Raw genomic sequence first — 24648 nt, forward strand, 5'->3', positions numbered from 1 at the left:
TAGGCTGTGTTGGTGTCACTGCAGGAAAAATGGTGTTTAATTAGGGTTAGGCTACTTTCCTGTCCCTCCCAGTGGGTTTTCATAGGATATGGAATCACAGAGTGGATTGTGTTGGAAGGACCCTAAAGATCACCTAATTAAAGATCCCCTAATTATAGATGCCCTGGCTCCATCTCTTCTCTAAACCTTCTGACCAGTCCTGATCTGAAGATAAGAAATCAAAATACATTGAACCAAGTACTTGTTCTTGATGAAACACACTGTGGGCTGCAGGATGGTGTGAGCTGCAGGCAAGTGTGTGCATGTGGCCCTTTTCTGGACACAGCTGTGTGTGACCTGCTGCTGAGCAGGGGAAGGGGAGCTCTGGGTACCTGGCAGTTAAGAGAAATCGGTTGTTCTCTCTAGTCCCAGCTGACTACAGACATAACTCAGCTTTTACCTGGATATTGCTGGCAGTGTGGATGCTGGACTCTGGATTGAGCTCTGGAAGTGGTGCAGCCACAGCCCTGCTGAGGTCTCTGATGCTGCTGTTCACTGTCTGTGCCTTGTGCTCTGCACTTCCATGGATTGACCTGGTGCAAGCGGTCCCCCAGCCCTCCCCTGACTGCCCATTGTGAAACCCCAGCCTGGCTCCTGCTCCCCGGAGTGATTCCAGTCATTATCCCTGACAGTCCCTCTCTGTGGTTTCCCAAGCCTGTTTTCCTCCCCTTCCCAGGGACTGTCCTTACAAAAGCCAGGGGCTGGGAGTGTGAACTTCCCTGAGCTGGCATTCGGGGAGCAGGAATGATTTGCAGGGGTGAGCAAGTGGCATCTCTGTTTCACAGGTGGGGACAATCCAGTCGTGTCACTGCTGGGCTGATGTCAGGACAAGGACTCACCTGCATGCAAAGGTTCCTAAGCCCCTGCTGGTAGGTGCCTCTAAAGCTGATTTTTTAGTCTTCAAATAACATTGCAAGGTTGAAAAATCACCCTCTTTGATAACCCAAGAGTAGGACTGTCAGATCAAAAATTCAGATTTTGTATTAGGTTTTTCTTTCTCAGCTGGTTTCCTCAGAACTGAGGTGGCTCATTCTAACCTCTGAAAGGCCTTTTTGGCTTGTTCAATTTATGCTCCCATAAGGGACTTTCTTTAGAAAGAACTGTTCTGAGATGCTGTTAATTCTTCTCAGTGTCTGTGAAATCTACAGCTTCTTCACATTAATTGCTCTTGAGGTTTTCAGTTTACTCAAAAATATTAACCAGGCTTCTTTCTCTAATGCCCTCTGGCTCCTCTGCCAAATAGTCTTGGAATAGGAATTCCCACATTTTATTTCGGTGGAGACTAAAATATTCATTAAACATCAGCTTTTTTAATGCTGCCACCTTTTATTTCTATTCAGAAGGTTGTGGGATGTGCTTGTAAGAATATACTTAAGGAGCATATGCTTTGAATCTTTTAGTTTAGGCTTATGTTAAGTGAGATTTGAAACTCATTAAATGTAATTTAAATTTAAAATACTCTCTTTTGGGAGTAGCTTGTTGCATGGTAACCTCTGCTGCAAGAAGGATGGTTCCTTTGGGCACTATATATTCTATATATACACATGGATGACTTCAAATTGCAGTGTCACAAGTGGCATCAGTGAATCCACACCACTTGAGCTTTTATTGCTTTGGCTTTTGCCCAGATGAGTCAGGAACTGCATCCCACAAAATTCCAGACTGAAACTGATGTGATGCTACTTTTTGTGGATGTCAAAATACCTTGCTTAGAGCAAAATGACTGCTGGCACCAGAGGATGGCTGCCAGGTGTCCTTCCCCCAGACACTTGGCTTGCTGGCATCACTCAGATGAGCAATTCCTGTGTTTGAGGTCATCCTCCACAGGGTTGCATCATGCAATAATAAATTTGCTTCCATGGAAGTGTTGGTCCTTCCCAGGGCTTTGCCTGGGCCATGATTACTTGGAAAACTGCCCAGCAGTGCTGTCCCTGGGCATGGAGGGTGATAAGCAGCAGCTTCATGCTCTGCTGTAGTTTGGTGTTCAAATAATCATGGCCAGGCTGGAAGCACAACTGGTGCTGCAGCTCTGAGGCAGTGAGCAATTCCTTCTCTGTGGGATTGCCTTTGATTTTATTTTATATGTATCTTAAAAAGGAGCTTTTATTCATCTGCTGGAATAGATTTCTTTACAGACACTTGAATTTGATAATCTGAGGAAAAACAGGCCTCTGGGTTCCTGAACGATTTTTAAAATTACAAATTAATGTTTAAAAGAAGGGAAATATCTGTTTAGATTAACAAAATAACTTTTTTCTTACTGAATCCATGAACCTCTTCCTATATATATGCTCCGCAGTCTGGGCTAGCAGCAGAGATGGATAGAATGTTAAACTTGATAGATTGCTGGAGCTGGTTTTTGGTAGTTAAACAATAATGGAGCTGTTGTGTGCTTGCAGGGAAACACTGAGCTCTGTGTGCAGACTTCAGCCTGGAGAAAGTTCCAATTGTTCCAGAGAAGGGCAAGTTCTAAAATGCAGCTTCTGTGGCTGGTGACACAGCTGGCCAGATCCCTGCCTGTCCTGAGGCCCTTGCACAAGCATTGCAGGAGAGTTTGGAAACAGTTTATTTTTCAGATTCCAAGTAAAATGTAGATTTCCAAATCCGCTTTGACTGTATAATCCAAAGAGTAGAAATTGAAGCTGGTTTTCATGTAGGGGCTGTTTCATGCTCTTGGAGCTCAGAGCCCAGGTTCCTGCCAGTCAGACAGAGGCTGATATTGCATAATCCATGCCTTGTGTCTCTCAGATGGAAAGGCTGATCAGTTGTTGCAAGGGATCATGGAGTTCCTTGTCAGCTCAGTCAGACCTGATCTGTCACTGTGCATCTTCTTGTGCAGAGGGCTCTGGGGTAGGAGGAGCAAGATTTTGTCTCTTATGCAGAAGAGAAACAAGAGAAAGTTGAACCATGAATTTAAGAAAAATAAATCCTAAACCCTCAGTGTCCTTTTTGGCAAATACTTTTCTATTCCTGCTGTTATTTATACTATTTGATGCTTGCACCTTTAACCTGAATACACATCACAGACAGATTTTTGCAATGGAAATACCTAAGGAATGAATTCTTCATTCTGAGTGAAGGAATTCCTGGAAAGAATTGAAATATGTTGTTCAGCTCGCTGCCAGGCTTCAGGAGCAGCTTGGAATGCCTACAAGGTGTGCAGGGAGAGTGCAGCTGGAATTCAAAGCACCTCTAAATGACTGCTTGTGTATGGCAAAATAACACACTTAGAAACAAAGCACTTGCAGCATTTTTTTTATCTGCCTTCAGAGGCACCTTAAATCTGCAAATAACCTTACCTGATCACCCTGATACCATCTCTGAACTCTGCCATGGGTGAAAACCTAATTCAGGGTTTAAGCTGTGTGTTTTAGAGAGAACACACAACACATTTAATACAGTTTTGCCATTTTGGTCCCTTGGAACCCTCAACATTGCATGATTTCAGTTTGTTCAGCTCTTGCTATGCTGAAGGCCGTTTATATCAGGTTTTCAAACAATGTGTTCAACTGCATATAATGAAGCCTTTTCATCCAACAGAATGTAGGCCAGAGCCCAGCCTGGGTCATGAAAGGCTTTACTTTGTGTGAGGGAAGTAAGATGATCATTCTTGGAATGAGGCCTGTCTCCCTCAGTGCTGCTCTGCCCAAAGCCAAACTCACTTGGTCAGACATTGTTCTGGAGGCCTGAGCTTGCTTTTTTACTTCTGGATGTGGTTCTTAATAACATGAGCTAAAGCTTTCACTGCTCTGGCAGGAATAAGAGATGCAGGCTTGACATTAAACCTAATACATTGTGGTATTTCCTAAAAATTCCCCAAATGAAGGAAAATATGAATGTAAGGGTATAAACTGTTACTGTCCACTGTGTGCTTGACTGATCAGCCTTAATCCTTGATATTGCAGGAAACAGTCTAAATGTATTGACCTAAACTTCTAAGGAAAAGGGTTTTTTTACAACATGTACAAAAGATTTCAGATCTAAAATCCTTGATGTTTTTGTAGCCAGCAGTTTGACAGTGTGCTGCCTCCATCTCACCTTAAGTCCCAATAATGTTTGTCTATTTTGTAGTGTTTTTTTTAAAGGCCACGTTTGTCAGTAACACTTTTATTTTTAAGTTGAAATGCCCGTTTAAGTAAAAACAAGCCTCTTTATTCTGCATGTTGACCATAATTTTCATTGTGAACTGGGAAAGAGTTCATACAAAAAAAAGTTGCAAAAAAGGAACAGGACTTGCATTGTCTTTTGCACTTGTGTCAAACATGAATTTGGCCTAAAAACCATCTTGTTTTGTCCTTTTTTTTTTGTTTATATTCTGTGTTGTAAAACTGTTAGGTTGCTCTGCAGAATTGCAAGGAGGTTGTTCACTCACATTTCTTCCCCTAAGTGCCTCACTTCTCTAAACTCTGTAGTTCTCTGAAAGCATTTAATTCCATTATGAATAGAGTACTGCTTTAAAGAAATGAAATATTGGTTCCATTCCCTGATGGGGCATTATCTGTATTTTGCTTATAGAAAACTCAAGCACAGAGAACTGAAGTGGCCCAGACTCGCAGAGCTGGAAACTGAAACTAAAAATCCTCACCCCGAATTGTCCCACATTATTTATTTCATTGCTAATCTGAAAATAACTACCCAATGATATTTCTTGAAATTTGGAGTTTAATTTTTTTTTAATAGGAATATGTGGTATCTGATTTTGTTTGTGTAATCAAAAATGGGTCATGTTCTTCTGAACTATTGAACTGAGAAGAGTAGAGTTTAAAAGAGAAGAAAGGTCATGCTGATGTTATCAGGTCAATGGTGGAAAAGATTGTGTCATAGGGAGCTTCTTACTGGCAGCAGTCCTGTCTGGTTGTGCTGAAATGTCAGATTAGTTGTTGTTTGTTTGGGATCTGAGGACAGAAGTGAAGATGTTTTGAGGCTTTATTTAAAAAGTAAGTATTTGTTGTTAGAGGGCTGTGTGAAAGTACAAGACTGCTTAGTATGTTCCCAATCTCCACGACAGTTGAATCTGGTTTTATTCTTTGTGCCCCAACACCAGGATTTAGTCTAATATGAAAATCTTGTCTGTCACTTTACAAAGCAAAAAACCTCCAGAATGGAAAGAAATGCTCCTGCCAGTTAGAGAGAAGCAAAATGAAAATGTGACGGTGCCTGTGTACTGCAAAGGTTGAAGAACAACTCCCAATAGAAGGTGAATTTAAAAACTCAACCAAAATGAAATAGATTTATTGGTTTCTAAACTCCAGTGATTTCTGGAGAGCTGACTCACAATGTCTGAATGTCTGGGCTTGCCAGAAGCCTGCACTGAAATGTGACCCTGCTGGCTTGGGCCATATATAGGAAATTTTCCCTGTGTGACAAAGGTAGGGAATCCAGGAGATGCAGGTCCCTGGCTGAAGCTTTCCTTACCTGCTGTCCTCTCAGTCTTCTGTGAAAATACATTCTCTGGCTTGGATCCCACTGGGGTTCCACGTTCAGCACTTTCTGTTTGATGCCATGAATTGGGTGGGTTTAGGTGAGCTCTGCCATCAAAGGATGCCCGTCCTGCCTCTGCTGGTGCTGCACACAGGTGATTAAAAGGCTTGACAAAGAACTTAAATGTTCTGCCATAACTTATGTATAGAGATGTGGCAATGAAGGAGAATTACCTTTTTTTGGGTCATGGCTTTAGTTCCTAGAGACAGATGTTTACTTGAATGGTTTGTGAGCCCCTGTGTGAGCTCTTGCAGAATCTCCTCAGGATGTACCCCCTCAACTCAGCAACCAAACCATGGGGCCAGATGACTGTTGGGTTTGTTCATGTTTCTGTTTGAATAAAGGGCAGATTTCAGGCTGCTTTGTTTTGGATTTCTCAGTCCTTAATGTTTCTGCAGAGATTGAGGCTGGAGGGAGAGAGGCACAGCAGTCAAACAAAGATGGTGATGAAGGAACCCATGTAGAACCTTCCAGCTCTAGAAACAAACACTGCAGATGGTTGGAAATGGACTTTTCCAAAACATCTGTCCCATGAATTCTGTAGAAAGTTCATGCTTGTCCTGCTGGCACACACTGGGTGCAAAGGCTTGAACTTTCCCTCAGTTTTCAAGCTCTTCTCCAGGGCTTAATGTAAGCAATTCTGAATTTCAAATGCTTCCATGCTAAATGGAGATTGGCACAAGAATAATATTTATGGAAATGCTTTAAGTGTTTAACTTCAAAGTCCCTCTCAAAGTTCCACCTGTATTAACTTCCTTCAGATGAGAGTGGGGTATTTTCCCTTGTCCACATATAGGTGACTAACCCATAAGCAAACTCACTTTTTTATCACACTATCTTTTGTTATCTCAAGAACAAAACCAGTCCTCAGGTTTGTATTCAACATCCTGGACCTTTTTTTAACTGCTGACTAATTTCTAACTATTTCTGCAGCCTGGGAGGGCAGCGCTTCCCACACCGTGTCAGATGTGACGTGTGAGCTGGTCTGTGTACGTGTGTGCTGAAGGAGAAGATCTGCAGCTGCATTTTATTCTATTTCAGCACCTAGTTTGGATTTGAATTCAGATTAATTTGGAATAGGCATAGCTATGAAATGAGTCTGCAGTGTTTGTACTTGTTACAATGTGCCTCAGTTATATACATCCAGATCTGTTTCAGTCTAGCCAAATAAAAATTATCTTTTTTCAGGCTCCAGTTAAATAGGTTAGAGGTTGCCTGCCAGTCTGTACAGAGCTGTGGTGCATCCAGTCCTTCTGCACGTACACTTTTCCACTTGTATAAATTCCATGGGGTTTAGGTACATTTTCTACCAGCAGCTCCTGGAATAAGGTGGGGAGAAGAGTAGGTTTGGCATGTGATGAATTTTGAGACTATATTTTGATTTTGGAGGGGTGAAATTTAGAAGTTTTCTGGTTAAAAATAAACTTGTAGCTTGGCGTGACAAGTAATTTCCAGGATTTCCAACTGGTGTTGTAATTTATCAGCAAACACTCTCAATTCTGGGTGCCTGAGACACAGTGATAGCCCAGAGTCTGTGGAGTTTTAGGGCCAATTGTAATCCCAGTTTCAGGGAAATGTAATGTGATTCTGGCTAGCCTTGTCCAATCCAAAGTTTGAGGAGCTGTATCTGGGTAATCCACGTCTCTCTTATCCTTTCAACTGCCCCCATATGCTTGTGCTTCATTGCAAAGCTGAACTGTTGTTGAATGTGTAATTTATGCAGTTGTCATAATGAAACAAGATGTGTGACTGTAACCATAGGCCTTTGGGGCCAGGGATTCCAATGGAAATAGCTTGATCTCTTTTTACGTGAAGTAGGGAACTTGAGATGTGATGAAAATACAAATGTATATCCTTTCTGCTCCCCTTTATTTCCTCCAGCTCCCTGAATCCCCCCATTTAGGAGACGGGTATAATTAAACCATCTGACAGTTGTTACCTTCTCCCATTGTGAAATCACCTTCCAGCAGAGGGGATTCCAAGCTATTCCCTGGTTAAACTGTGGATCTGCTCCTGTTTGTTAGCAATACCCAACCACTGAAGTCACTGAGTCCACAGCAGTGTTTTGCAGCACATCAGCAACTTATTTTCAGCAAGGTTCTATTCTGAGCATTGTAAAATTTGCTGAGAGGGGGAGATATTTGTAGTGTGGAGAGGAGGAGGACTCTCTGAAAAGCTCCTGCTGTGCCTTTGGAGCCTCTTTCTGACTTCCAGGTGGGCACAGATCCAGGAAACCTCCCCCAGCTGTTGCCACGTGGCTGTCATTGAAGAGTGCTTGAGGTGGGTTTTGAGATGAAATCTGGATAGGATGGAGCCTTCCTGGAGTAGGGCTGGTTAGGGAAGCTGCACAGTTATTTAAATGTTCAGGTTTTCATTGAAAATTTATTGCTGTCTATTGGAATTACAGTTTTAGCAGTGACCCATGCAGCTGAATCCAAGAAAACCTGTGAGGAAAGGAATGAATGGAGGGAAAAATCCAGCATGGAGCTTTTTTTCCATAATGAAAAGGACTGGTTGAGCTGGGAGGGGATAGTCTAGGATCCTGGACTTCTCCTTGTTGAGGTTTTGGTGGAGAGATTCCACTTTCAGTGATACTTTTGGGTGTGAGGCTAAGGATAGAGACACATCCAGCCATGCGGGATGCTGGGAATGGTAACAAAACAGTACTCTGGAATCTTGCTTCTGCAGAGTCTCCTTTCTTCTCCTCCTGACTTGGTTCATGCTATAATTACCACTGACTTAATTCAGCCTTGCTGATGAATATCAAACCGGTACGAAAGAGCACAGCGGCTTTTTGAATTGTTTTTCAGCGTAAGAGGAGAGTGGAAGGGAGATAAGCCCGAGGTCACAGTATGTCCCTTGGGAACAGGTATGGGACTAAGGACTTGAGATAGACTGGGTAAGAAAAATAATTTTCTAAAATCACACGATTTCATTAATCACTTTGTTTTGGTTTCTGTTAACTTGCTGGGAGAATGTCACTGACTTGCAAAAGAAAAAGGCAGTTGACTTTCCATCTTGGCAGATGTCTTGAGACCTAATTACAGTTAATAGCAAAAAGAACTTTTTATCTAAATATTTTTCAATATATAAAATGCAACTTTGGGTCAAAATAAACAGTTTATATTAAAATAATACTCACCTCAGGTATCCAGTTCCTTACAAAACAGGATTTCCAAGATTCTCATGTTAAAATGGGGGAAATTTGGTGTTACTTGTGCTGCAGAGGAAAGTGGGCAAGAATTGTATTTGCAATTCCAGGTGCAAAGCTGGGAGTCAATTGAGAAGGTGTCTGTTTTGGAATTAGCTTTCTGAGCAATGCTCTATAAATCCCACAGCTTTCTAAAACCGTTTTCTCAATTTCAAATGGGAATTGCAGCTCTCTCGTTTCAAAGAGGTGCTTGAAGCTGAGATCCTTCGTGCTTGTAACAGTGCTGGTGGGATTTCAGGTGGAGATCTGTCTGTAAACCTCCTGAACAGCATCAAGTGTTGCTGGCAGTACTGATAAGCACTGCTACAGCTGCAAAATGGATTTTTTTCATGTATATAAGAGCTCATAATTTTCCTCTCAGCTAAGCCAATTTTCCAAGGGCTTACCTGGCAAATGGTCTGCTCAATGTAAACCAGGTTATAGCAGCATAAAAGGGGCTTTGTCTGCACGATGGTTTCCTCTGTACCACGCAAGTGGGAAGTGATTTTTGGTGCTTCTCTGGGCTCAGCAGCAGTTGAAGGCGCTGGCGTTTCAGCAGAGCTGTGTGTGGCTGTGCTGAACGCCTGTGGCCCCATTCCAGCTTTTTTTTCCTGCTCTGCCTCGCACCCTGCCCCAGCGGGCTGCCCTGTTTACTCTCTGCTCTGTGGTAAATGGATGTCACTTCCTTCATTAAAATGCTGGTGCGTGGCCAGGTTCCCTTCCTCTGGGCTCGCATGCTCGGAGCAGCGGCGCTGCCGAATCCAGCTGTGTGCCACGCTCCGGAATCTGCTCCTGCCTGGATTGTTGGGATCTGCTGAGCCTGCCGAGGTTCCCGAGCCCACACACAGAGGAGGCTTTTGGAGGTATCTCCAGGGTGGAGAAGCACAGGTGCAGCTGTGTTGAAAAGGGGCTGAAGATGGATTATTGCTGCTGGGCACAAGCTGTGCTTCCAGCCAGGGACTGTGCGCATCCCATGGGGAAGGCGTAGGCAGCGTTTGGAATGGGGTGCCAGTGTCAGCCTGCTCTGGCCAGCCTCTGGACATGAGGATGTGGGTACTGTTCAAGGGCATCCCCTGATGTGCCTGGCAGTACAGGCACTCCTGGATGCACAGGATCACAACCAAAGGGACGCAGAAGTCCTGGACACCCTGTTCTGAGCACTTGGTGCGGACTGACCTGAGCTCTCTGCCTTTGTAGCCGACCAGGGCCTCACCTGAAGAGTTTTAAACTTACATCAAAGTTGCTGATCAGACTGGTGAGCAATTAAATGTTTGTCTTTGTTGCATATTTAGATGATTAGAGATGGAAAATGTCTCCAGGCTTTTGAAAGGCGCAGAACAAAATGGAAAAGTGTTTCTTCTTTCCATAATACAATTTCTTGTGTCTCCCCCATCTGAACACTCCTGTTTCTAGCTGTGATCCAGTGCTGGTATTTATTTACTCATTTTTTCAAGGTGTGCATGCTGTCACCTTGGGCAGGTGAATTAGTACCTTTAGTCATAAACATATTTTTTCCTATCTTACATAAAAATCTGACAGTTTCAGTCCAGTTATTTTATACAGTAAATTAGATGTGCATTCCTCATGACAGATTTGTGCCCCATCTCTTCCCTTTTTTCCTGCTCTGTACTGGTTGAGACACCATGTCTGCAAGTGTCATGCTCAGACTGGCAACCTGCTTCCTTCCCTTGTCCCTTCTGCAGGTGGCTCATTTGCTGACCTTTCCAGCTGTCCCAACATATGGCTGCTCCCATTTATCATAATTCAGGTCTGTGCCTGGGACAAAGGCTGATAAAAATAATACTTTGTGCATAAGTGGCATTTGAGCAGATTATTCTATAGCTCTGTTATCAAGCAAATACTGGTTTTTTTGACCTTACTGAATCCAGTTTGGAAGTGGTAGGTCATTAGTGAAACTAATTTTAGCAAGGCATTTCTTATCAGTGCAGGTTTGTTGAAATTAAAAAAAAAAAAGTAGTAAATTGTAACAATGAGCAATTGTGCAACACTATTAATGGCGCACCAAGGTGGTTAACTCATTAAATACTTCAACCATTTCAAACAGCATTCATCAAAATGAAATCTCATTCATTTTACAGGGGCTACAGCATGGATTAATAACAAAAACAGTAATTTAAAAAGAGACCTATCAATACATGAGTATTTTAAAGCCACACCGTCTCTTTCTGGCCTCCTGAACAATTTCCTTGATCTTCAAGCTTCTAGAAGTGGCAGTAACTAATGATGTTGTGATCAGCATTATCCCAGGGTTGGAGTGTTTTGTTGAAAGTTGTCTTACTGGTGTTGTGAAGGACACACAGTCTGTTGTTGTAGAGCATCTGTGGCTGCTCACTGCAGGTCCTGAAGGCCCTAAGAAGGTTCTGAAGGGGGAAGGAAAGGAGGGTGTCTCTCGATGGATGAGGGGCAGAGAGGAGCTGGGTGGTTCAGGGAGCTGGTGAAAAAGCAGCTCATTGTGGTGAGCAGAAGAGCTGTGAGGGCAGCTCTTGGGCTGATGAGCAAAGAGCACTGCAGGGAAGCCAGCCCTGCCAGAGCTGTTCTCTTGCATCTCCCTCCTTTTTTGGCACCCAGCTCCATCTGCAGTAGCCTCGAGGGTCATCAGCCCTGCTGTTCCAGTGGTTAAAGGCCTCTCAGGAGCAGAACTACTTGCTGCTGTGGTTTCTTCTCGTGTGGGAGTAGAATCAGCTGCTTCTGGGAGCTCAGTTCCTTTTGATCCCTTGATTCAAGTGTCTCCTTGGTGCTGCTGCATTCCAGCTGCTGAATTCCTGAGCAGTCAGTAAAGGAGCCAGACCCAGTCCTCAAGAGCTTTATTATACAGAGCTGGAAGCTCACTGATTCTGAGATGTTCCTTTACTTGCTCTAGTCCCTTGTCGTTTGTACCCTTAGGAAAATAAAGGCAGATTTTATATTCAAACATAAACCACAGTTTCCCTCTGCAGCCACAGCCTAGCCTTTGATGAAATCCAAACAGCATGTGTAATAAATCCTGTGTGGAGTCTGTGATCCCTGATACTCCAGCTGGCAAGGTTATGACAGTGATATTGCATATGGAGTGAGAACCTGAGTTCAAACACTTTTTTAAATGAAGATGGTATGTATAGGAATCCAGGCCTGCATTATGAATCCTCTCTTCAGCTATGTATGGGAGGAAAACTTTGACATCACTGGTATTTCCTTCAGAATTAAATTAATACAGAACTCGTGGTGTTGTGTAGAACGTGTTAATGAACTGGTGATGAAATGAATTTCACTCTCCTGTTTAAATCCAGTCAAGAGAGTCATGGCATGCACAGCTTCCTACTGGAAAAATAAATAATCAAATCAATGAAAGCAGTCCAGCAGAGCACGGTGGAGCACTGGCACCACTTTGTCCTTGGGAAACACCTCCCTGCCATTTATTTGATTTCTTCTGGCTTACCTTAAAGCAACTGAAGAAAGAAGATGAAACAGCCCCTTCCCAGGGTGCTGATTGCCATGTGGGTGGATGTGTTTGCAGGTCTGGGGTAGACTGTTTGATCTTAAGTCTCCACCCTTGATGAAACTCCCTCTCCCTTTGCCCTGGCAGATGCTCTAAGCACACCGTGCACTTAGGATTTAGGGCAGGTACTTTTTGGCTGCCAGCAGTCACTGTTGGGTGCCTGCCATGGAGCTTCCAGTTTGCCAAACCCAGCTCGGTTGTGTGGCTCAGGCAGTTGTTTCTGTGGCTCCATGAGGCAGTACAGTCACCTTGTCCAAGGATAATGCTGCTATCACTAGTGCCTGTAATGTCAGCTGTGCCAGTAAGTCCACATCTTTTATTCAAGATGTTCCTGAAATCCATGCTGTCATTAAGTTTTCCAAGCTGTCACACTTATTAGCCAAGTTACTGTAAGTATTTTCCCAACCCTGGAGCACAACACATAAGTAGCTTTTTCTGCTGGGTGTTCTTTTGTCTGGGCATTAATTTGTCACTTTGGTGTAGCTGTGGAGCTCCTTGGGTGCAGAACAGCAGCTCCTTTGCAGGGAATTGACAGGATTTCAACAGGGCAGGACTCTCTGGTTCTGACCCTCAGACTGCCACATCTGTAACATCCATCCATCCATCCATCCATCCATCCATCCATCCATCCATCCATCCATCCATCCATCCATCCCTTGGGGAAATGAGCAGTTCCTGGACTATGCTGACCACATACCTCCAGATGGGTAAGAGAATAAATAAGGGAATAATTTGCTGTAGCAAACATTGTAGAGTTATCAAGGAAATTGTCATCCTGAAATTCCACTGAGGCATTCTGCTTGTAACTTGGAGTCCTCTGTCAGTGGCAGTGTTCATTTCCTTGGTTCTAAAGCTGATCCTGTCCAGAACAATGGAAAATCCCTCTTGAAGCAGCTGCTGAATCTTACCTGTATTTCTTGCTGCTGTCTTAGTGCAGCTGTAGACAGCTACAGAGGTGTTTTACATGGGGGCTCCTTTTTATACCTTTGGAAAAATGTTACGGATCAGAGGACAGTCCTGGTTGTTAAGTTGTTTGTTTATGGGCATTTCCCTTCCATGCTTTTGTAGTTGAGCAGGATTAAGTTTCTTCTAAAGCAACATCTGAGCTTTTTGTTGGCCTTTTAATTCCTGGCAATCACAGAGCTACAACCCCAGCTGAATGCTGAGCTCTGTCTTATTTTATCCCAGTTTGTGCACTGCCTTGGGTTTTTCTTCCCAATGTTTGACATGTTGCAATGTTCCAGAGTGAATTAATAGGCTGTCCTTTTTTAGGAAAACAAAGTTTTTGGGGGCAGGCAGTAGCATTTGTGTATTCTGTTATCGTGGGTGGCCTTCAGCTTGTAGGGGTCCTTGAAACAGGAAGGGAGCTGAACTCTGGATTCAGTTTTCCACTGCTGTGGAGGCTGTGAATGCTTGTTGGACTGTGCAGCTTTCATGTTGTTTAGATTTGTGATTCCTAGGAACAAATTAAGCCTCCAAAGAATGAGATTTCAAGTACAAATTCTGTATTTGTGCAAAAGAAAGGCTCTGTTAACTTCTGAGTGGGACAGAGAGCTTGGAAATTAACATGCAGAGAGAAAAAGGGTAATTGTTTCTTTTATCTGTGCCATCTAAAGTGCGTGTTTGATTGCAGGGCAAAGCTAATAGAGATGGATGATAGATTATTTCTGTTTGTGCAGTGATTTCCTCCGAGTATTTATTGGGATCTCATTGCCAGCCTAAGTGCAATCCACACTATTTATTGAGATCTGGGTGCCAGCCCAAGTGTCATTTCCACTGCAGCAATGAGCACATCAGCTCCAACACCAATCCATGGTGTGAATGTGTAGATTTGTATTTAAACTCTGCAATGTGCTGAGCCTGCAGGGAGGGCTCCTGGCTGAGCTCACACTGTGGGCTTTGAAAGGCATCCCCAGGACAGCAGGGACTCTGACCAGCCAAATTCAGCCAGGTTCTGAAAGGCTCAAAGATGCCATTAAAGCAACAGATACTGCAACAGCACCAGAGTGCAAAAGTTTCCCAATTCAAGTACCTCAGCCCCAAAGTTTCAGCACAGTTTAAAAAGAACATATTATATCAAATAACCTTTAGGATTCCCTTCCCAGCCCCATTCCCTTGGGAATCTGGGGTTTCACAGTGGCAATATTTACTGAGTAAAGAGCAATGAATTGGCTATGCAGCTGTGAGATGTTTTATTTCCAGAAGTTTATAAAATCAAGCAGTTGCTGAACACTTATCAGTGAGGGAGCTTATTTTTAAGACCAAAGAGAAACAATTCAGGAGCTCCCATGTGAGAGCAGAAATGCAGAGGAGGCAATTTGTATTCAGTTTACCCGTAAGTGATGACACATGGTGTGTGCTCCAGAAACTGAATGCCCAGATGAATTCAGATTTCTTTGTAAACTCCCAAAAGCAAGTTTATAGCAGTGTGTTTCTGGAATATTGCAGCAGAGGTGGTCTAAGAAGACTTTGGAACTGAGTATTTTGCACTGGACTGTGTTAGGATTTTTGGTAAGTGTGTGTGTATGTATATGTGTGTATACATATAAAATTTAACTTGAAAAAATATTTTGATTTTGTGCCTCAGCTGCAGTTGTTTTCCCAAGCAAGTTACCAAAGCCAGTATTTGATTTTCTTACATTACTGACATTGACCTGCTGTGTGATGATTTAGCCTTGTAATGCTGTAAATTCAGCCTAGAACTGCAGTGTGTGAAATCACTGGCTCGGCTGTCCTTGCTTTTATTTTATCTTTTTGGATTTGTAGCTGTAAATCTGTAGAGGGATTTAGGATAAAGCTGAGGAATAGCCATCTATGATCCTGCTGCTGATTTTATTTAACTGTTCTGTGCCATATAATTTGAGCTTTTATATTCTTTTCCTGATGCATTATTACATCCTGATAAGTATTACAGCTTATGTGAAATAGAAACAGCCTGTTACAGGAAACTCAGAATCTGACACAGCCAAGTGGAACATAAATTTTATCTTATCTTTACTGTAGTCTCTTAACTCTATGAAATTTCAGTAATAAAGTTCTTTTGATCTTTATTTGTCCCTTCTCACCAAGCTGCGTCATGCTGGACCCCACATGTGTGGGGTTTGTGTGCACTTGTCAGAGGAAGGCTCAAAACTGACAAACGTGCTGTTGAAGATGACCCATGGGTGGGCACTGACCTGCATGTCCTGCTTTGTTGTCACCGCAGCTGCCGGCTCTGACAGGTGTTTTCCCTGGCAGGTACTATGTGGGCGAGCTGCTGTAACTGGTTCTGTGTGGATGGCTCCCCTGAGGAGATGCAGCCGCCGGCGGCAGCCCGAGCCCAGGCCTATTCCAACCCCGGCTACAGCTCCTTCCCCTCTCCCACTGCTTCTGAGCAGAGCTGCAAAGCCTGTGGGATGCTCTTCGACAGCTCCTCCAGCAAGGTGAGTCCTGAGCCTGCCCTGCCAGGCCAGCTGCCTTCATTTAGTTACAGACACACATTTTATAACAAGTCCTCAGATCTGGACATTCCATATGGGAGAAGACCGCTCACCTTGGTTCTGGGTCTTCGGTCATTCTGTCACAATTATCAGGCATCATTAATGGGACTGGAAATCCTTCAGCAGACTTCCTCAATGAGAAAGCCAAACTGCTGATAATCACTTAAAGAAGCATTAACTTTAGCATAAGTTATTAAATTTCTTATTTAAAAGCACTAATGTCCTTTAAAAATAATTATTGTGGCAAGAAGTTTAATAATGTTTGTGCTTTCAGAACAGGAAGATCTTCCTGCCTGTTTTCCAAATTATTGTTGCTCAAACTAAAAGCCAGTGAAGATTTTTGAGGGTGTGTGTAGAACTGCTGAGCAAAAATAGCCCCAGACCAAACCCAGATCGATTTTATCTTACTTGTAAACTTGATTTGTGGGTATATAAATGCCAAAATAATTGGTACCACAAGACTTAATTTGACAGCAAAACCTGCCTGGGGCATTATTTGGACATGGTGGGTCCTTTAATGCTGCTTGAAAATGTTCCAGTGAGGAAAATTGTTCTGTGTCCACACTCTGTGGCTTAAGAAGTGTCTGATCTATAGTTACTGAACTTTAAGTATGTGAGAATTTAAAAATAATGGTGAATTCTGACCACAGCCCTTTTAGATTATATGGGAAAGTTCATAAATTGGTTTACCTTGCACTTTTTATTTATGCATGAGGACACACATCTGAGGAATGGTGGGTCTTGGCAGAGCTGCTGCTCTCTACTCCCAGGGCAGCGGGGATGTTGATGCATTTTTGCACTGAGAAGTGCAGTTGCTTCAGGAATCAAACTCTGGTGATAAATTGTGGGGTGTGTGAGTGTGCTGAGACTTCTCCAGGTGCTGGGTCAGCTGCAGTGGGGCCCTCCCTGCTCGTGACTCTGTAATGTTGTCTTTGACATTGTCCTCATTAAGCCACATGTCCTCACAAATACTTGTGGAGAGAATTACCCTGGACCCAGCACTTGCTGTCGGGCATGGTTGCAAAGAGTGGATGGAGATAATTCTGAAATGAAACCATTTCAGGCAGTTGTGAGCTCAACAGCAGAAGCACAGCCCTGTTTTCCCCAGTATCTCCTAAATACCTGTTCTGTATGAGCTGCCCTTAGAGCAGTGTCTTGTACAGAGCCATCAATGGCTCCAGCTGAACTCTCTGGCTCACAGAGGAGAGGGAATGCTCTGGTGCACAAATTGTAGAGGATCTGCTAAAGCTGTTGAAAACATTCCTGCCCTCAGCAGCTTCCCCCTTTTCCTGTGGGATCTGGTGTCTGTAGCTGTGCTTGTGTCCAGCTGCTCCTGCTCCAGGCTGTCAGGGAAATTGAAGTTTATGTTCTATATTCCAAAGGGGGCTCCCAAACCTCCTCCCATCTTCCTGCTGCCCCAGCTCCTGAGCAGCGATCTCTGGGGGTGACTGGAGCCCCGTGCTGCAGGTGGGAATGCTGGAACAGCTGCAGGAGGGGCTGCCAGAGCTCACCCATCAGGTCTCTGAGGGAGTGGAAACATCCCTTGGAACACACTGGTGTGTTTGTGAGCCATGGGAATTCCTCAGTGCTGTTGCTGTGGAGGGAGCAGGGTATGAAATCTCACTGTGCTGCAAGGACAGCATGGAAAACTGCATTCTCTCTTGGGAGAGGCAGCACCTTTGAACTCCAGTGTCCAGTTAATGTTTATTCTGAAATACAGGGGATAAAAATTAATTCTTTCTGCACTGGTGACCATAAGGATAGCCTAGATTGCTTTAAAAAAGCCCAAACCCAACAAACCAACAAAAACCCCCCACATAAAGCATTTCAGGGCTGTCTGACCATGCTGACTGTGCTGTCAGTGAGCAGCAGTCAGATGTGGCCTGACCTTTTAAGAAAGTTTTAATGTACAACAACATCTGAAACTAATCCTTCTGAAGAACACAGTGCCTTGAATTAATGCCCTTTCAGTCAGAGTTTCAGTGAAGCTGTAAGAGCTGCTTGATACTTAGGTGTAGCCAAAATGTCCATGTCTAAACACTTGGTGCTCAGATACAGGCTGGGGAGGTTGTTTTTTTCCTCTGGAGATCAATCCTAGTGCTGAGCTGCTAAGTCAGAGACATTCCTGGGTTTATTTTCACTTCCCAAATGTATCCTTGGATAACTGAGGCAGGATTACTGTTAATTTCAAGGACATGTTTGATAGAAGAGTCCTTGTGCTGTGTTTGCTTTGTGGCACCTCAAGATGTGAGTGCTCAAGTAGGGGTTTTCTGGCTGGTGGAAGGTCCTTGGCAACACAGGGGCTCCCTTTGGAGCCAGTTTGGCAACTGCAGGCCATGGGGAGGCTTCCCCTGCCAGAGAAAAGTGGGGCTGCTTCAGGATTTTGGTTGTTTTGTGCATTTTTTGTGTTGTTGGGTGTTGGGGTTTTTAAATCTCAATTAATCTGATTTCTCCCATGTCAGAGATGGGGGATTCAGAGGACAAGTGTTACCAACAGGGTAATTTCCACTTCTCTGCCTTTGTGGATTTGTTTTGTTCCCCTGCTCTAGGCATGCATAGCCATCAGTTCCTGCCTCTGCCCTGAAAATTTCCTGAGGAACAGGATTGCTCCTGCAATCACAGGGTCACAAAAAGTCAATTACATATTCATTTTTTTATGGTGATGAAGTTAAGGAAAACTCCTCCAAACTGGATGTTCTGTGGAAATTGCCCTTCCTGCCTTGCTTTGTGATTGGTGAAAGTTGCTTTTCCTTGGCAGGCCCCCAAACAGCAGTTTTGAGATAAGGTTTCAAGAGTTTCTCTCTGTGGTAGAAATGTTAATGTCTTAAAATGCTTGAGCAGGAAATTGGGATTCTTTCCAGTAAGTGTCACTGTGAGTGTAGTACATTCACACTCTCTAAATGAGAGGCCTGGGGGTGTTAACTGGGGAGCAGGGAGGGTTTCAGGCTGAAAAGGGCATCAGAAAGAGCTGTTGTGAGCAAGTGGTGTATTTACACCCTGTAAAACATCTGCTTTCTTTCAGCTGGGATGTTCTTCAATCACTAGAGCAGTTCATAAAACATTTTTTTGTCTTTGAGTTTGTATTTATTACTTCTCCAACTCCACCTGTGTGTTTTTCCTTGCACAGCTCTGAAGGATCAGGATGTCAGGATTTCACAGAGGTGCTTGGCTTCTCTGAGACTGTGAATTGTCATTTTTAACCAGCACTGAAACCACTTCTTTCTTCCCTCAGGACTTTTTAACAGGCACGTAATGTGACTGTTCTGCTGCTATTCCTATTGGGAAATGTAGAATTTGCCTTTCCAAAGGGTTGAACAGTCAAGTTTCTGCAGAAGTCAACATGGACTGTGAGTGCTTGGAACTTCTGAAAATCAGGCCCTGAGTGACAAGATCAGAACCAGTATCAAATAGAAACATTTAACAACAGAATTCAGTCTGTAAAGTTTTTAACTGTCTGGGGCATATTTCCAAAATTTCCAACACTTTCTGTCTAGCACTAACTGGTATAAAGTGTGCATATTGTTTTCAAAATAAGCTATTTTTGTATAAATAAATGTCAGATTCTTTGATGTCTCTGAGATCTGGCTGTTCCCTGTCCCTCTTATGGTGAAACCAAGATTCATTTTGTGATTGCAGCAAATTGGAGGGAAAAAATAAAGGAGGGAGGAATGTCATTCATAGCAGGTATTTATGAAATGTTCTTAACAAGTTTCTTCAGTGCTGGAGCTTCAAAATGCACAGAGCAATGTGCACAACTAGCTGGAATGGAATTCACTCACAAGTCTGCTGCCTCCATCTCCTGATTTCCTCTGGCTTAAACTGCATGAGCAGGTGCAGAAAATTCCTTTCGTGTGAGGGAATCTTGTCAGGATATCGCATTTCATTCTGGGTAAATGGAGTTGGAATGGAACTGAGAAACCTGGTGATTGCTCAGGGATCAATCCTGTTCCTCCTCTAGGAACACGGGTGACCACTTGGTACTTTTTCGTGGATTGGAGGGTTTTGATTGTGCTTTAAGAGCAGCAGCTGCTCCCTTCGGCTGCGGCCGCGAGGGGAGCGCTGCCTGCACCGCCCTGTGCTGCTGGCACAGGGCACGGGCTGGCTCTGACTCCTTCCCCTCTCTTTCCCAGCACATCTGCTTGGACTGTAAGAAGAACTTTTGCACGTCCTGCTCAAACCAGCCCGAGGGTGGGCCCCTGCTCTGCCACCTCTGCCAGCGCTTCCGAGCCACGGCTTTTCAGCGGGAGGAGCTGATCAAGATGAAGGTGAAGGATCTGCGAGATTACTTGGCCCTCCGTGAGATTTCCACAGAGTTCTGTCGTGAAAAGGAGGACCTGGTATTCCTGATCCTTGGCCAGCAGCCTCCAATTACCCAGGAAGATCAGATAAGAACAAACACATTTAATACCAGTGAACAGCAAGACTTTGTGAGTCACTCCCCAACCAGCCTGGCCTCTCCTACCTCACACGATGAGTCCTCAGTGTCTGCAGATCCCATCTCAAGTCCAGAAGCTCAGGAACACCAACAGGTACAATCTCTGGCCAGAACCATCTTTTGCAAACTCATTCATCTCCATTTTTGGATTAACTACTAGGATGTTGCATGTGGTTTTGCTGTGTAAAGCTGTGACTTGATGTCACTAACTTTGATGTGCTGTTCATTATGGAATTTAATTTGGTGGGCAGTGCTGAATATCTCGAGCATTCACTCTCAGAACATCATCACTGCTCTGGGATGTGTTTTCTCTGGTGCTCTGGTCCACACTTCCATTGCCACACGATGCTCCTGGGATTGCTTCCTTTGGTCCTTGCTGATGGCTTCTGGCACATGTCTGTAGGTGTAATTAAGTAGTTGATACTGTTCTTTAATGCCTGTGCCAGATAACAAGGACAGTCTAAAGCAGTTTCGGATCTGGAACCGATCAGAGGTGATGGGGGATGGGTGAGGTTTGTGGTGTCTCCTGCACTCAGATCAATAGAAGACAAACCCTGAGTCTGTTGCCAAGTCTTGGTTTGTGATGAAAATGCAGTTCTGATGAACCTCAGCAGGGGCATTTGAGTTTAATTATTTTTTATTGACCTTGCTTTGTTTGTGTTTCTGCTCTCTGCTAAGGAAAGTTTACTCAGTGTTCGACATCTGCTCCTTGTCCTGTTACAAAGTTAATGGGTGTATTCAGTTCCCTGTGGGCCAGAGCTGTGAAAATGTGTGTACCTTCTGCTTCCTCAGCAGATTTACCTAGTTCAAAAGAAGAGTTCTCCTGGGAGAATGTTTTTCACAAATCATTAAAAGGCATTTTCATTACCTGGTTTTCTGGATATTGCCATTCCAGTTTTTACCAGCTCTGCTGTCTTCCCTCACTGCCCCATGATACATTTCAGCTTCTTGTCTTGACTTGCATGACATGGTGCTGCAGTTCAGGCTCTTTGATCCTGATTGTTATTCTTGGGCTCTGTAAATATTAACAAGTCCCCAGATGGATAGGTGGGATGGTAACGTTACAGTCTCTTTGTCAGTAGGAAACCAGAGGGAACAGTGGCTGCTGGGGGTGAGTCAGCTGAAATTACACTGCTCATTTTATTAAGTTCAAAGCAACTGCCCAGCTTTTCTCCTCCAGCTCTGTTGCTGCTGCTCCCTCACTCGGTGTCTCCTGTTTGCCCACTCCAGACCCTACCTGAGGAGGGGTTTGCCTGGTTACTGTGAAGATCTGAGCTGTTAGAGGAGGGTTCTGCAGAGCCTTGCACTGAGAGCTCTGCCTTCACACCACAGCACCGTGTGACCCTCAGGGAAGGACTGCACGTACCCTTACAAACTTGGTGTATACATTTGGTCTCCTCCTGATCCAGCCTGGAGTTCTGTACTGGGGCTTTTAAAGGCTCAGCTTCAGCAAGGGTTACTTTGTGTGAGTGCTGCACAGGGAAAACCCTCTGTGAGTGTGCCTGGCTTGTGCCTTGTCCTGCCTGTGTCCTTCCAGAGGTCAGGGACTGCAGTGACACTGTCCTGGAGTTGATTTCCCTACAGAAACCCACAGCTGGTGAAAGCTTCATTTCCTCTTCCAGGCCAATGGTCATGTGCCTCCGAGCCCAGCCTGGGGAACAGCAGCTGAGAATGCAGCAGAAGAAGCAGCAGCAGAGGATGAGATACAGGTTTGTGTGTCCTGGAACTGGATGGCAGGGAATACCAGGTTTCCTGGGCTGGATTTGCTACCAGACATGAACAGTAACTGAGATTGACCAAACCCAGTCAACCCCTTCTGTGACAACATCTGTCCTCCACATTCAGGAAGAACTGGTGTCACTTGGACACCATAGCAAAAATTACTAAGTTCTATCTCAAGATTTGTGTTTCTGGTAGATGTATTCAGAGTAGCCGCTTCTCTGTACATCCAAACCTGAACTCCTGCTAACACACATGCTGGAAGTTGATTGATATCATAGTTCAAGGTGTTGAGGGCAAGAATGATTCCCTCTTTGCTCCCTCCCAGTCTAGTGACTCCGAGGATAACCTGGTGCTGGGCAGGAAGGCCTCCCTGTCTGACCTGACGAGCGTCGGGGACATCAACGCGCTCTCCGTGCGGCAGCTGAAGGAAATCCTCGCCCGCAACTTCGTCAACTACAAAGGCTGCTGTGAGAAGTGGGAGCTGCTGGAGAGGGTCACTCGCCTCTACAGAGAGAAGGACCTTCAGCATCTAGGTGAGAGACTTAGCAGACGTGGGCCTGTTTTCCAGGTGTAGCCTTTTATGGACAGCTGTACAAGGAAATAGAACTTAGCTGACATTTCTGGTGCAGCCGAGTGAGGAGGAAGGAGGGAGTGTTTTGTCCAGAGTGAAAGGAGCCGAGCTCTGCTCACCACTCCTTGTTGTTTGAGGAGAAAGTTCTGGGAGCCCTGCAGCAGCAGCACAAGGGCTGTGCATCCTTCACCCTTGGTGTTGTGCTTGCCCCCAGCAGATCCCACTGGGCACTGCCTCACCCTCACAACAGCTGGTGGGTGGCTGGACACGACTGGATATGCTGAGCTCTTATCTCCTGGCTTGTGGTATCTGGCAAAGCCAGCAGGGAAATGCCCTGCCCAGGCAGTAAACTGCCACCAAAGAGCAGCTGGGAGATTCAGGGCATGTGCTCAGAGCAGTGGCTCCCAGGGCTGCCCAGCTGTGGGTAGCAGGGGTTTCACTCTCTTACCACCAGAATGTTCCTGGGCCTGCACAGGTGGCTGTGAGGGGACACAGGTGTGTGGAGAATATATCTGGCTTGATTTTCCAGGTGCCAGTTTGCACTTTGAGGGGATTCATTAAAATATATATATATTTGTAAATTAGTTATATGAGAAACTCACTTTAACACTTTGATTTCATACATTTGTTTCTCAGTGCTGTCCAAAGTATTGTTGTTTTGTTAAACACGTCTCTCTAGGCTTTGTCTTCTATGGATGATCCAAGATTTAAGACAGCAATTTTGGGGTTACATTCTCTCATTATCTTGTGCTTTTGATGCAATAGATCCTTTTCTTTCACTCACTCTGTGTCTGTATTCAATCACTGCTGTGTAGCAGCAGAGGAACTGGCATGAGGGGCTGCTGCATGTGCAGCACTGGGAAGCCAAACTCTGCACACATTCCAAGGCTGTCTTAAAAACTGAGACATCCCTTTGGATCCCGTATCTCTGGGAAGCTTTAACAGTTCTGTAAGCTCAGTATTGGAGAAAGTTCTTGCCAGTTGTTGAACCTCTCCTGATCAGAGCCCAGCCTGAACCTCCCATGGTGACCAGCAAAAAGCAGTTTTGGTTTAGCAACTCCCTCAAGGTTTTCAGCCCCTGCCTGGTAACACTTCTCTCCCGGCTGTTCTGATTCTCACCAAATCCCTCTCTTCTTCTGTTGCAGTTTTGGACACTGATGATCAAACTGGTGAGTGAGATCCTTGATCATAGAGTTGTTTATTGGGGAAAAACCCTCCAAGATCCAGTCCAACCAGCACTGCCAAGGCCACCCCTAAACCATGTCCCCAAATGCCACATCTGCATGCCACATCTGCACAACCCACCTCCCCCCAGGGTTGTTTATGCCACCACTGCCCTAAGCAGCCTTTTCTAGAGCTTGACAACCCTTTTGCAAATGGCTATCAGGAAAAATTTCTATCTGCACCTCCCTGGCACATCTTGAGGTCATTCCCTCTTGTGCTGTTACTTGGGAGGAGACCCATGTTGCTTCATTTGCCTCATCACTGAGAATCTCTGTGGCATTTGTTTCCATCTCACAGAAATTACTGTGTAAAAGCTAAAACTTCTGCTCCTTGCCAGCTGATGGAGCAGCCACAAAGGGAATTCCTTTGCACACCTTGTCCCTTGGGGAATCCCTTCAGCAGAGCCAACTGGGATTGCACAAACCTGCCACACCTCCCTTTGCCTGACCCCTGCGTGCTCTCCTGTCCCCTCAGGTGGTGCTGGGCCCCCCAGCACCGAGGACAACCTGTGTAGGATCTGCATGGATGCTCCCATCGACTGTGTGCTGCTGGAGTGTGGGCACATGGTGACGTGCACCAAGTGCGGGAAGCGCATGAGCGAGTGCCCCATCTGCCGCCAGTACGTGATCAGGGCCGTGCACGTCTTCAGGACATAGAGGTGGCTCTGGGCTCAGGGCTGCTGTGCCTTAAAGCCTCAGTGCTCTTAGGGAAAGGGCCAACATCCCTGCCAACAGCTACCCTGGAGATTAGCATGGACTCTGCTGCAAGAGAGGGAAGGAGGAAGCCTGGGGAAAGTGCTCTGCTCAAGCCATGCCCGACTCTGCTCATCCCACCATCGTGCTTTACACCACAGTGCCTGGACTCCTTGGAGCTCATTGCCAGCAGTCATTAACCACCTCCATCCTAGGAACATTTGAGGACAGATGGATGCCCAGCTTTCCACCAGGAAGATCTGCTCCAGAGGCTTTGTATTTTCCTCTGAATAATAAAAGTGAACTGGGGTCTCAAAAA

At 44.8% G+C, this 24648-nt stretch overlaps 1 protein-coding gene across 8 annotated transcripts in view; it reads left to right on the forward strand.

The window, feature by feature from the left end:
- RFFL (ring finger and FYVE like domain containing E3 ubiquitin protein ligase) overlaps positions 1 to 24648 on the forward strand; it is a 28412-nt gene extending 3764 nt beyond the window's left edge. Inside the window, exons 2-9 of one of the 8 annotated variants that reach the window (XM_068210298.1) lie at positions 825 to 908; positions 8331 to 8389; positions 15444 to 15628; positions 19816 to 20214; positions 21743 to 21829; positions 22168 to 22375; positions 23559 to 23582; positions 24112 to 24648. In XM_068210298.1, coding sequence (XP_068066399.1) covers positions 859 to 908; positions 8331 to 8389; positions 15444 to 15628; positions 19816 to 20214; positions 21743 to 21829; positions 22168 to 22375; positions 23559 to 23582; positions 24112 to 24293 — 1194 coding nt within the window. In that variant the 5' untranslated portion in view covers positions 825 to 858 and the 3' untranslated portion in view covers positions 24294 to 24648. Of the gene's footprint in view, positions 1 to 824; positions 909 to 8330; positions 8420 to 9656; positions 9966 to 14648; positions 14718 to 15443; positions 15629 to 19479; positions 19575 to 19815; positions 20215 to 21742; positions 21830 to 22167; positions 22376 to 23558; positions 23583 to 24111 lie in introns of those variants that run through there. The other 7 variants (XM_068210299.1, XM_068210300.1, XM_068210302.1 and 4 more) reach the window with 7 other exon arrangements.

Source organism: Anomalospiza imberbis, chromosome 20, assembly GCF_031753505.1.
Source record: "Anomalospiza imberbis isolate Cuckoo-Finch-1a 21T00152 chromosome 20, ASM3175350v1, whole genome shotgun sequence".
In the NCBI taxonomy this organism is placed as follows: Eukaryota; Metazoa; Chordata; class Aves; order Passeriformes; family Viduidae; genus Anomalospiza; species Anomalospiza imberbis.